The sequence below is a fragment of the Lissotriton helveticus genome, chromosome 3_2, assembly GCF_964261635.1.
Source record: "Lissotriton helveticus chromosome 3_2, aLisHel1.1, whole genome shotgun sequence".
Lineage (NCBI taxonomy): Eukaryota > Metazoa > Chordata > Amphibia > Caudata > Salamandridae > Lissotriton > Lissotriton helveticus.
The window spans coordinates 128,836,410-128,849,862 of NC_136062.1; the positions used below are offsets into that span (position 1 = coordinate 128,836,410).

Genomic DNA, 13,453 nt, shown 5'->3' on the forward strand with positions numbered 1-13,453 from the left:
TAATTCAATTGCCATTTACTTTATAATGGTGCAAAATTGTGCAGTAACAGACAATGAAGCAAACTATGACCCTTTGCTGTTAGGCAGGCACCTGCAGCCTAAAGGATTTATAAAATATTTTGTGAAGTGCCTGGTACCTCCCTGGCTTAAATTTATCGTTAACATAATTGCAGATTCAGCCATCATAAAGCTGGTTGTATGTGATTTTCTAGGAAATAAAATAGGTTCATCACCTGCAAAAGGATTCAAAAGCATGTAAAATTCTAATAAGGATCCTGTTAACCAACCAGTAAAAGTTTTCGATTCTCCTATGAATGTACCAACTGCTGTGTTACTGTTCGCCGCTATACATGTTTACTTAAGAGATACTCAGCTTGTACCTTATTCTCCACACACTCATCAGGAAACAAGACAGAGCAAAGATTGACAACCTACATATATCATTTCTCGGAATCCCGAGTGCTTCCCTGTGTTCCCTAGCTCCCAGAGCCCGACAGAGCGGGTTTATTCAACAACTCCTTTGGGATACATAGTTTCGGCAAAAGAAAATAATGTGCTCAATGGTTTTTATTCCCCACGGGCATTGCAGCTCCTTGGCCAGTTGAGCATGCTCCCACTTTGCAGTAAAAGCCCAGAGAGGTAAAGTTACATACCAGAACTGTACCGCTAGAGACGCCCGACTAAAGGGGGGTCTAATTCGTCCAGGAAATACTCCAGCTTAAAGGAATCCTTAACTAAAAGAAAAGCATTTGTTAGAGATACGTGGCTCAACTGGCTATGTATGCAATTGTCTTTGTGTTGCCTTTATGCACTTTTGATAAAGCATAGTCAGGAAGACATTTTTCCACAGACAGAAGAAAAGTACAATGGCTTTAAATGATCTATGAGTGGTGGATCATTGAGCTGCACCTGACTGTTCTGTTGGAACGAAAGGAACCCAGTAGGGAGAGATAAAAGGAACCGCCATTAACTAGCGGAGAAGACTAGAGATTGGGAGGAATTTGGGGTAGTGGAGATAACCTGGGAGGGGAACAAGCAATATCAGCAAAATGGCGCATAGATGGAATAATTAGCGAGTTGCGGGCAGGGGGCGGGTGAGGAAACAGTCAAGGGAGTTGTACATCTTCTGGTGTACTTCAGTATCTTCAGGGGGATCTGTATGGGAATTTGCCTATTTCAAGGGAGTTTATGGGGATACGCAGAGTAAAGTTTTGGGACCGCCATAGGCCATCAGTGTAAGCAGGAGATAGGAGCCCTTAAGGACTAGGGAAGAGGCGGAGGTACTATGTAAGCATGGTATCCCAGGCTGCAGATATGCAGTGCCTATGCATTAGTCGAGCTTACTTCCTTTGTAGTGCGGAGCTTTCCATCTCTGCCCAACGGAGTAGTGCCTTATCCCACTGGGTAAGGGTATTATTCCTGTTGATTAATGTGTTGTTGCTCTGCAAAGGTTGTTCCAAAACAAGGCCAAATGGTGATGGACTTACCACATGTCCGTCTGCTCCGTGAACGCATGGCGCAGTACTTTGGTTTGTCAAAGACACTGTTTTCCTTTCTTTCTGTGCTTCCTAGGAGGCACTTCATTTTAGTTTGATGAAACCAAATGTGCTGCTCTGAGCCTCTGCCACAGTTGATAAGAGCAGCGTTTTATTATATAAACAATTCCCGTGCTAAAGGTCTTTGACAGGAACATTTCCATGCAGGCAATTATCATGGAACCGCTGCAGACTGTGACTGAGATGCAGCACGGCGGACTTCAATCTCCATCCTGCTAAAGAAGATAATCTGTACACTACGACCGGTTTCCTGACACCTAAGAAAAAACTATAGGAGTTAAGCTATGCCAACATATCCAGCACAATAATGATACTGCTATGCTCTCTTTAGTATAGTGGCAGAGATAGATAGGAGCAGGCAAACATTAGCAACAATAAATATGGTCGAATTGTTCATATTGTTTGTTTACCATTGTAACAATGCTGATTACATAACATGCCTCATCTTTTTAAAAATTGCAGCTCACGCTTTTTGTACAAAAATACTATCATTTCAATAAATGTTTAAAAATGCAGTGTTGTATCATTCTTGTGTTGGGTGTGCAAGAGTAACCTAACGAAAGGGTCGATCTGTTTCCACTGATTCCTTGGGAATCAGAGAGTCATGTTCAAAGGTGCCAACAACATCTGTTACCCTGGGTGGTTTAAGGTGTTAGATGTAGTACTGTGAGCTTGCCGAAACCCACCAACACTCACTGATGGTATTTATGGACTAAGGCTCTATACTATGAAGGTTGTGATGGTCTAATAGACAGTCCTACTATACTTGTTGGAAATATATAACACACTGAAGAGTCATTTTTTTAAAAACCTGCCGAAATTTACAGTAGGAGTGGGACGAGGGGTGATACCCCGAAACACGTGTCCCTGCTGACGAGGGGTGATACCCCGAAACACGTGTCCAGGGATGGCGAAGACAACAGAGAATCGAAGGAAGATGCATCGCGGAACACGTAACTACATTTACCATAGTCCTTAGGGGCGATACTGCTGGTGTGTGAGTAGTGTGCGACCCCACCCCCAATTGTAATGTTAAAGCTCCCTCGTGCAGTTGGCTGACGAGCCTGGGACCCGCACCTACGCGCCTGAGTGGTACTAAACCTGGCAGATATTTGGCAGCCACCGGCAACCCCAGAACACGGCCTATCCTTGCTGACGAGGGGCGATACCCCGAAACACGTGTCCAGGGATGGCGAAGACAGCGAAGATAGCAGAGAATCGAAAGAAGATGCATCGCGGAACACGTAACTACATTTACCATAGTCCTTAGGGGCGATACCGCTGGTGTGTGAGTAGTGTGCGACCCCACCCCCAATTGTAATGTTAAAGCTCCCTCGAGCAGTTGGCTGACGAGCCTGGGACCCCGCACCTACGCGCCTGAGTGGTACTAAACCTGGCAGATATTTGGCAGCCACCGGCAACCCCAGAACACGGCCTATCCCTGCTGACGAGGGGTGATACCCCGAAACACGTATCCAGGGATGGCAAAAAGACATGCAGTATTTAGTGTAGTAAGCACAAAATCTGCATGTTCCACTCCATTTCAAGGGCAGTATTTGGTGATATTTATCGCGCCCAATAAATACCACATCATTTTCCAGGCTTACTGCATAGTTCCATTAAAATGCCTGAAGCAGCACTGAGAAGAGGTACTGTCTTATTTAATGTAAAGCCATAATGAGGAGGTTGAAAGCAAAGTAACCCGGGCCTTAGCGTACTTCCCAGTTAAAGGTAACGACAAGATATTTAATGGAACTGGTTTTAATTAAATTATGTCTAGCAAGCAGAGATCAATGCATACACCACCGAGTAATTGCCTAGGAATACAATCATTGGTGTCAGTTATTAATGGGACGCATGTTTGCAATAACCATCGCTGCACCCTCAGAATCGAACAACACTGCATGGACTTGACCGTGCTCACACGCAACTTAAATGCACAGGTTGATACCTACATGCCTATACTGCATGCAAAGCCCCGGTGTTACTATATTAACATCATCACACTGGTAACACAAGCTTCTACCATGAGCCCCTTTACTCGGCTTATTGCTAAACAGGAGTGTTTGTGTTCGTTAAACTGTAAATCGTGCTGAGGATCCTCACAGACACACTCCCACTAATGCGCTTTGTTTCATTTTTAACTGCACAACTGGTGACCCCACATTGATCAGGTATGGTTTGCTAAACCATGCGGCACTCCCACCAATGTGCCTGTCCAATTGGATTATTTAAGTGGTGGCCCCATGCTTATCTAGTAATTTTTACTCGCAGAAGCCAACCGGGTGGGTCATCTGCATTGAATTGTGCCTAACCAGGCCTCTTCCGCATTATCCGTTAGGTGAGTTCTCGCCACCTATCTTTGTCACCACAATCTAGTGGAATTTGGAACACATGACACTGTTATGAATAAAGAATTTGACACGCGCCTTAAATTACCCCTGCAGGTTGTCATCCCACACTCAAGTCCTGATGAAGACCCGCATGAAGATTTAATATCGCATACCTAGGGTTGAAACGTCAACAACATCTAAGCCCAGTACAAGACCCCGCTTGCAAAAAACCTGAATTATTTGGAGCAGCAGGGTCATTGTTTTCTCTGTCTCTTATACTGGCCTCTTACAAACTTGTATATAACCTTTCAATCCCTTTGTAGATATTACACACCCATTGTGTCACTTACGTCACCATGTCACTTATTCACAATTCACTTTAGACTTTCACAGTATTAGCAGCCTCTTATGCTACAAAGAATTGCACGTATATGGGTGAAAGTATAAATGATGCAATTTATATAAAAATACCTTGTCACCCAACAAACCTGATTCACTTGTGGTTTGAGTACCCTATTTATCCCATGTGTCCCTTCCCAATAATTTTCTTTTGTAGATTTACTGTAGATTGAAATAATCTGTTCTTTGTAAATTCAATTGTAATGAGAAGCAATATTGTGGTCATACCCGACAGAACCACAGTACCTTCTGCAAGTTATTTCAGTCAGGCATACAAATACTAAAAGTCCCACACTTCACTTACCTGTTAAACGAAAGCCAAGAACAACATAAGGGTTAAGGTTACCCGATGACTCTGCACCAAGGATGCAAAATGTCCTGGAGTTTTCTTTTACGGATCAGGAGAGTCATAAGATTTGTCAACTAGAATAAAATCAATAAAAGTTCCGTGACTTCTTGCTTTAAAGGTGGGTTCTTTTTGTATTGTCATCGGTGGGGCAACTGAGCAGAGTGGCGGCAAACAGGGCTCCCAGCAAGGGAAGGCGACAAGACAAGGGACCCAGGGCGTCAGGCGTCCACAAGGTGAGCTCCGACTCTGTTTGAAACAACCCGCTCGTTGGCAGGTGAGACGCCTTTTTCAAGCGCCTCCGGGCGCGTTTGGGGGCGTGACCAAGATGAGGGCTCCTGGGTGATGTAGTATTCCGAGCTAAGTTCCCCCCACTCTGCGGCTGCGCCTGGTGGCCTGCGGCGGGTTGGGGGGGCGGCAACTGGGCAGAGTGGCGGCAAACAGGGCTCCCAGCAAGGGAAGGCGACAAGACAGGGGACCCAGGGCATCAGGCGTCCACAAGGTGAGCTCCGTCTCCGACTCCGTTTGAAACAACTAGATTGTATTCCGTCCAAGTTAAATGCCCCTCCTTCACACCCGGATTTCAGTAATCCTCTTATCTAGATCCATACACACCAGCAGACATATATTTGTGATGTCCCTTGCTACAACAACAAGCATTGGCATTGCCAATAGGTCTCGCCTTTGAGACCTCATAAGTGTTTAGTCATGCAACGGTTGATGTTGTTGCACCAAGGATATTGTGCTACATAACTAAATTCTTATACGCGAGACATATTGGCTATGCCAATGCTTGTTTAATCGTGGAGCTTCACATGAAAATGGCATAACTGAGGAGAAATGGTATTAAGTTTGTTTTATTGAGTTTGCTGTATGCACAAACGCTTTGGAGCAGCGTGTTTATGGGCTGACAATTCAATTGTACATCCTCGCCGTGCCTTTTCCTATCTCCATTTTAGGATTAAAAGGTTAATGTCACTACTCAAATGTTTTCGAAAGGCTGTTTTTTGGACCCAGGTCCGCATTGTTGAATTTATTTTTTGACGGACGTCACCAATATTCCATCCGTCTCCCATGTTAAACACTTTGCCCAAATAAGTAAATCAGAGTAATTAATCTGATTATGAAGGGTGCAGGGAGGATGTCAATATGTTTAGCCCCATGTAGTACGATAATGGAAAGCTTTGTGCTTGGTCTGACCCACTGCTTGCTTACCAGTTAAATTGTTATGCCTTTAACCAACCGGTTCTAAAGGCTGCTGTATAATCTGAAAAACCGCCACGAGACACCATCCAGTAATCTCCCCTGCTGGTGCTGAAAAGCCTGTACCATCTCAAAGCAATGCAACCAATAGGAAGTTAAAGAGGCTGTTAAAGTGCCTGCTGACTATGGTGAGACAGTGGCCTTTGTTCAATTTTGCATAGGTACCCAGGTCTAAAATTAATCGTAAGAACAGAGTCAGTATCTGGGTACGCAACGAACCACAAAGTTATCATTAAAAAAAGGTGCATGATTTCTGATAAACTGCCTACTGCCAGGAATTGGCTGAACAGTAATGGCCTGGGGTTTATTGAACATTAAAGGGCCTTTTGACAGGGCCAGCTGCTTTTGGAAAGCTGGTCATCATTTCCTACTCGCAGGGTAATGCTCAATGACAGGATGTTCTCTGGTTAGTCATGCGAGCGCAGTGCAGCCAGTTGTGCTGCTTTTTAGGTCTCGCGACCTATCGATGCGCGCATGCGCATCGAGCGGAGCGAGAATTCAAGCGGCGAAAACATCATGAAACCACCAGCTTTTTGCTGGCGTTTTCATGGCGTTTTCATGCAGTTCATGTGAACTACGTGTTCAAACATGAACACGCATCAGCCTCCCTCCATTTGCCGCAGAGCGCATCAAAGGGCTTCGCCCAGCGTGCGCTCTGCGGCTTCTCCTCCCCTAATTAGTAGTTTTCGCCGCTCCCCTGCCCGCCGTGTCGCATTTCTCCTCCCCCCTCCCCTTCTCTGCCTTCTGCCTTCCTTTCCCGGCGCACGCATTTTTTTTTTACTCCCCCCTCCCCTTCTCTGCCTTCTGCCTTCCTTTCCCGGCGCACGCATTTTTTTTTTTTTTACAAGCCAAGCCGGCGGTAAACTGAGGTTTTTTTTTTGCAGAGTTTTATATAGCGCGAACTAGACCCGAACGGAATCAGGTATCAGAGCGCTTTACATATTTTCCTTCTTTGCTTTCCTTTCTTTAGAGTCCCCTCCTTGCAGCTCTGGAGCAGTTTAGGGTTAAACATCATCCAAGCAAGCAGTGTGACTTAGCATCATGTTCCCTCTTTCCCTCACTCCAATTCCCTAAAGTATTCCCCCCCCATGCCGTCATTCCCTCTTCAATTGTGTTGCAGCGCTTTAAACGTCTTAAACGCAATAAGCACTATACAAGCCAATACATTACATAAAGTGACATCCTCCCCTCGCCACTTCTGTGTACCTTTCCCCTTCAGATGCAGCGCTTTGACTATCTGCCTTGGCGGTAAACTGAGGTTTTTTTTTTGCCGAGTTTTATATAGCGCGAACTAGACCCGAACGGAATCAGGTATCAGAGCGCTTTACATATTTTCCTTCTTTGCTTTCCTTTCTTTAGAGTCCCCTCCTTGCAGCTCTGGAGCAGTTTAGGGTTAAACATCATCCAAGCAAGCAGTGTGACGTAGCATCATGTTCCCTCTTTCCCTCACTCCAATTCCCTAAAGTATTCCCCCCCATGCCCTGTCATTCCCTCTTCAATTGTGTTGCAGTGCTTTAAACGACTTAAACGCAATAAGCACTCTACAAGCCAATACATTACATAAAGTGACATCCTCCCCTCGCCACTTCTGTGTACCTTTCCCCTTCAGATGCAGCGCTTTGACTATCTGCCTCGGCGGTAAACTGAGGTTTTTTTTTTGCCGAGTTTTATATAGCGCGAACTAGACCCGAACGGAATCAGGTATCAGAGCGCTTTACATTTTTTCCTTCTTTGCTTTCCTTTCTTTAGAGTCCCCTCCTTGCAGCTCTGGAGCAGTTTAGGGTTAAACATCATCCAAGCAAGCAGTGTGACGTAGCATCATGTTCCCTCTTTCCCTCACTCCAATTCCCTAAAGTATTCCCCCCCCATGCCCTGTCATTCCCTCTTCAATTGTGTTGCAGCGCTTTAAACGTCTTAAACGCAATAAGCACTATACAAGCCAATACATTACATAAAGTGACATCCTCCCCTCACCACTTCTGTGTACCTTTCCCCTTCAGATGCAGCGCTTTGACCCTATCTGCATGTGGCATAAGCACTATCTATGCAAACTGCTGACATATTACATTGGGTTTTCCTGTTCCCTCTCTCTAATTCCTTTTCTCCTTCCACTTGTTTCTCCTCACCTTTACTGCTTCCTTAAAGTACTAAGTTGCACTATAAATGTAGGGCAACTTTACTGTCGTATAATAAGCAGCCAACGTGACATAACGTCCAGGTTCCTTTCTTCTCTCTCTCCGGCTCCCTCCTGTGTCCACTCCTTCCCTTGCTTGCCCCGCTCTGCGCATGCGCCAGCTGTTTGCAAGCGTTTATTAACAAAAGGAAAACATAGTCTGGGAATCACAGGGGCGGGTAACAGGGGGTCCTCAAGCATTGGCATTGCCAATAGGTCTCGCTTGTGGGACCTTATAAGTATTTAGTTTTGCAGCACAATATCCGATTATGCAACAAGGATATTGTGCTGCAAAACTAAATACTTATAAGGTCCCACAAATGCGAGACCTATTGGCAATGCCAATGCTTGTTGTGGTATTGTATTTTAGTTGCGTTCGATTTTCATCTGAAATTGCAGGTACTACAACTCTTGCTGCCAGCGTGTGATTCAATCGACAGTTATAAGAGCCTCTCTAGCATTCACTGTATCACTAATACATATGCCAACACTGTCAAAGGACTTTAATTGTTGCCTGGTTTTACTGCTTTTTTTTCATTGGTGTAATTTATTTTTCACCTCCCCTTCCTCGTAACCTATTTCCCATTTTCTGGTTTTCCAGCGCCGCGAGTCATACGAATGGGCATCGGTGCTAAGCAAATATGAGTACTCCACTCCACTGCAAACAAACAAACAAAAGCAAAAACCATTGTCATTTGCAACGCCTATAGCTCTAACTTTCACAAATACAAGACCGACTGCACTACAAATGCATGGTTGTACTACACATAGGCTGCTAACCAGCACTTTGACGGATGGAACTGTAAACATGAAATACGTTATAAGTACTGCGTTTAGGTCTCACCTTAGGAACCTTTCGGGTCGGGCACTGGCTACCTTAAGGCTCGTTAGGCACTTCTGCAGCACGTTTTCGTTCTGCTGCACTGCCATCCTTCAGAAACAGAAACCCACATGTGAAGCAATGGAGAGACTCTGGCTTGGAGTTGTGCATATCCGGTCCGGCCGGAAACACGGAACTCAGAATAGTTCCGCGACGAGCAGAAGTTGGTGGTGAACAGACAGCTCACTATTCCAATAAGGGAAAAGAGTATTGACGAATTTTCTGTACTACTTTTAAAAAGTGAAACCCGTCGAACACCATGCTACTAGATTGGCACAGAATCGGTAAAAATTACTTATCAAAAATTCATTTGGGGGGAACTTTCCATTCGTTTACAAACAGATTCGAAAGAGAGACGTCGCATGTAAATCAAAACAACACCGCGTCAGGGGTAGTAAGCGCTATATTAATACACAAATATAGAGACATTGCACTGATTGAAGAAAACTAACAGCCGTCCTAAAATTAACAAACTCATTCTCCTTTCAGCTTCCAAGCGGAATTTATTGTTATGGTTGAAAATAAATGCTCTGATATGTCCCGCATCGTTTCAAATATAAACGTGGCATAGCCAGGGAAAAGACGAAGTCCATTCACAATTAAGAAAACTTATGTGAATTCTACGCACATTTTTGCAGTTCCTAGTTCAGTTACAATTCTGCTCAAAATGTGTTCATTCATAATATTTCTCTATATTAAGTCCGGAAATATTAACACTCCAAGATGGCCGCACCCTTTACCTATGTCTCGCTGATACAAGCAGACAAGTCCTTTCTTTGTTACTCTCGTTTTTGTTCGTTTGTCTTTTTTTAAACATGCTAAGTAAAGTTATTTATGAATTAAATTCATTATGGCTGCTTCCATGTTTCGATTCACAGGTAAACCTTTTACTTTCCTTCATACGAAGTAGAGGGCATTATGGTTTATTGCATAGACTTATCGAATGCATTATGTTGACGGTAAAATAAGCCCAAACCTAATCGGTAGGCTCAGGCAAAAATAAGAAGGGGTGTTATAAGTAACAGGTATATCCTGGCAGTGACTGATTCATGTGGTTGATCGACTTTCCAGTAACCTTTCCCAGAGCATTTTACATTGTGTGCCTGTAACATACATCAGAAATGCTTAGGGGGGAGGGGTCTAGTATATAGCTACATGGGGGTATGACCATCCGTAAGACACCATAACATCAACTTTCCTAGCTTTTACCACTAAATACTGGTACACTATTCGTCTCAGTAGCAAAGTACAATATGCACGGCTACCTTTTTGGGAATTCTCCACAAACCCCAAGGGTTTTGTTGAAACGTTATTTTTTTAGAGTTTGTTAACTAAATTGCTGAATAAAAATATAGGGGAACTCATTTACAAGCCCCTTGCGCTGCTGGTGCGTCACTTTTAATATGGGATAAAGTGACGCCCCGGCGGCGCAAGGGGTAGTAAATAAGCCCCTGAATTTCTACAGTTCTGAAGGCATAAATGCAAACATTCCAAATTTAAGAGGAAAGCACCTTATTGCATTAGTTGTTCAAAGTTCTGCCTTGAAATCCCCCCGACTTCCATGCATCTTTATATGGCATTTAAATTCGGCCATTTTATCTGAATCCCCCCTCTCTCACCAGCATTCCCTGTTCATGGTGCGACTACCAGACTGCTCCTGCCTGAAGATAGCCTCACCAGCCAGCCTGCCTTGCCACCTCACTGTTTTCCTGCTCCTCCAGCGCAGTTTTTTCCTGCTCTCCTCTGCCTCCTGAGCGTCCCTCCCAGGACTATTTAATAGAGGCCATTGCGCTGTCCCATTGAGCAGGTCCTCACCAGCTGTCCCTGCTGCCTGTCCACACCTCGGCTGCCAGGCTGCTCTTGCCTGATGCCAGCCTGTCTGGGTCCATTACCCTAGGCTCAGCCCCAATGTTTATTGTGCCATAGGCCTAGGACCAGTACAACAGGGGGTGGTGATGGACGGAGCATCCGAACAAATCCAACACTCACACCCAGTCAAAAGATCTGGGCTTTATCCATCACCGTTCTTTAGCCCACTCTGCCACCCCAGTTCAGACATGGCTATATGCAAATCAGTCTGACCCTGTGCTTCATGGGAACAGTCCAGCCCGAACTGCCAAGCCATGCCTTCCCTGGACCGGAAACAAGCTTCCGAGGACCGGTTTCTGGCATTCCAGCCGTCTTTAGCCCGGCTTGCTTGAATCCAGTGGCAAAGTGAGCAAGGGACTCACGTCTGAGCATACCCTGCCACACTTATGGCAGCCAAAGCAGTACAAAAGGGGGTGGTGATGGACGGAGCATCCGAACGAATCCAACACTCACACCCAGTCAAAAGATCTGGGCTTGATCCATCACCGTTCTTTAGCCCACTCTGTCGCCCCAGTTCAGACATGGCTATATGCAAATCAGTCTGACCCTGTGCCTCATGGGAACAGTCCAGCCCGAACTGCCAAGCCATGCCTTCCCTGGACCGGAAACAAGCTTCCGAGGACCGGTTTCTGGCATTCCAGCCGTCTTCAGCCCAGCTTGCTTGAATCCAGTGGCAAAGTGAGCAAGGGACTCACGTCTGAGCATACCCTGCCACACTTAGGACCAGCACCTTGCAGTTGTTCCGCTCTTCCCGCGCCTTATTGTTTTGCTCTTGCCACCTCCTGCCTCCCCAGTGCCTTCCCAGGACCTACCTAATATTGGCTGCCATGCTACTGGTGCACCAAAGGCATGCTCTTGCGCGCCCAGCACCAAGAACCTTGGCGCTCCGTCTCCCTCTGCTACACCGCTGGGTAGCGCCTGGCCCTGGACACTGAATCATCAACTGCTGCATCTTTTCCCCACAAACAACCAATGGGCCCTTCACTTGCCGCCATTACTCCTGCAACACAGCACTGCCAGTCCACACAGGGTCCAGCTCGACATCCGCATGAAATACCACAAACAATACAGATCCGCTCCACTGCATAATGCTCAATGCACAATCCCTATGCAAATATGCCACAGAAATCTGGGAAACCATTACCACCCTCTCCCCCTATGTCGCCGTCATCACTGAAACATAGATCAGGCCTCCTTGAACCCCAACATCGTAGCACCCTTCGGCTACAAGATGATTCACAGGGACCGCACCAACAAGCTCGGTGGAGGCATCACCATCATTTTCAAGGAAACCATTCAATGCATCGTTAGGAAATCACCCAATGCATCGCCACCGCCAACGACCACACTCCCCTTGTGGAACTCCTCCACTTTCAGCTACAGACCCACGCCAAGACCACAATATACAGACCCCCAGGACCTTGACCAGCTTTCTGCGATGCCATATACAACCTCATCGCCCCCCCTAGCCATTAAATCCTACCGTTTCGTCCTACTCGGTGACGTACATTTCCACATCGACTCCACCTACTCCACCACCCTCCTGGAGAACCTGAATAACATTGGCCTCACGCAACTGGTCACCGAACCTACACACAGAGCTAGACACAAACTCAACCCCATTTCCATCTACAGAGACAGAGACGGAGAACTCACTTGGTCCAACCACGCCATCGTCCACTTCACCATCTCTGGCGTTCAGCACACTTTCACCAAACATCACAGCTCCGCCCACCATGGCTGGGGCAAGATAAGACAGACTCAATGGCCTCAGGCTCTGAACTCCAACCAACCCGAACCATCATCAGACCTGGAACAGGCCGTCCAGTACTTCTCTGCATAAATCACCAACTGCGTTGACAGAATTGCCCCAAAGAACCAGCTAAAACCAACATAACATCAAAACACTCCAGCTGGTACACCCCTGAGTTCAGAACCGTCTGGCGCAACTGCTACCAACTCGAGAAACTATAACGCTCCACAAGGGACCCCACCCACAGAGCAGCACACAGAGTGGCCCTCAGCAATTACCACCTGCACATCTAAGAAGCCGGGAGAGCAGCCATTCAGAAGCCAACCACACAGAAGAAATATTGAAAATAGTCAAGGAATTCTCTAACCCGGCAGCCTCAACAAACACATTCCACCCCTACCAAGAACTCTGCAACACCCTCTCGGAATACTTCCACAGCAAGATTTACACCACAAGTTCGACCCACAACCCACTGCTCTCAACCTTAACAGCCTCGGCTAACCAGAGCATGCCAGTTGAGTGATCACCACATGGTCTCCACTCACCACACAACCACCACAGCCCTCATTCCAGCCATCCACTCAGGGATATCCACCGACCCCTGCCCCCATCGTCTTTTTTCATCCTTGGAACCGTCCCAATCAGCTCAAAGCTCACCAGCATCATCAACACTCCATCTCCACAGCAGTCTTTCTGGACAGATGGAAAAAGGCAGAGGTCAGACTCCTCCTAAAGAAACCCTCCTACGAGTCCAGTGAACTAAAAAATTCTCAACCAATCTCCTTGCTCCATTACCCTACCAAAGTACTGGAGAAGGCATCAACCAACAGCTCACCTAATGCCTGGAACAAAACCACCTGCTTTGGGCCTCCCAATCAGGC

The 13,453-nt window shown here is 46.1% G+C and overlaps 2 protein-coding genes across 3 annotated transcripts in view; one reads left to right on the forward strand and one right to left on the reverse strand.

Moving 5' to 3' along the window:
* MPHOSPH10 (M-phase phosphoprotein 10) overlaps positions 1 to 9,099 on the reverse strand; it is a 223,162-nt gene extending 214,063 nt beyond the window's left edge. The window contains exon 1 of the mRNA XM_078684919.1: positions 8,915 to 9,099. Within this exon, the coding sequence (XP_078541045.1) occupies positions 8,915 to 9,000 (86 nt within the window). The 5' untranslated portion in view covers positions 9,001 to 9,099. The remainder of the gene's footprint in view (positions 1 to 8,914) is intronic.
* A 4-nt stretch (positions 9,100 to 9,103) lies between these two features.
* The window catches only part of MCEE (methylmalonyl-CoA epimerase), a 261,825-nt gene continuing 257,475 nt past the window's right edge, over positions 9,104 to 13,453 (forward strand). The window contains exon 1 of one of the 2 annotated variants that reach the window (XM_078684921.1): positions 9,104 to 9,234. In XM_078684921.1, coding sequence (XP_078541047.1) covers positions 9,210 to 9,234 — 25 coding nt within the window. In that variant the 5' untranslated portion in view covers positions 9,104 to 9,209. Of the gene's footprint in view, positions 9,235 to 9,743; positions 9,829 to 13,453 lie in introns of those variants that run through there. The other variant, XM_078684920.1, reaches the window with a different exon arrangement.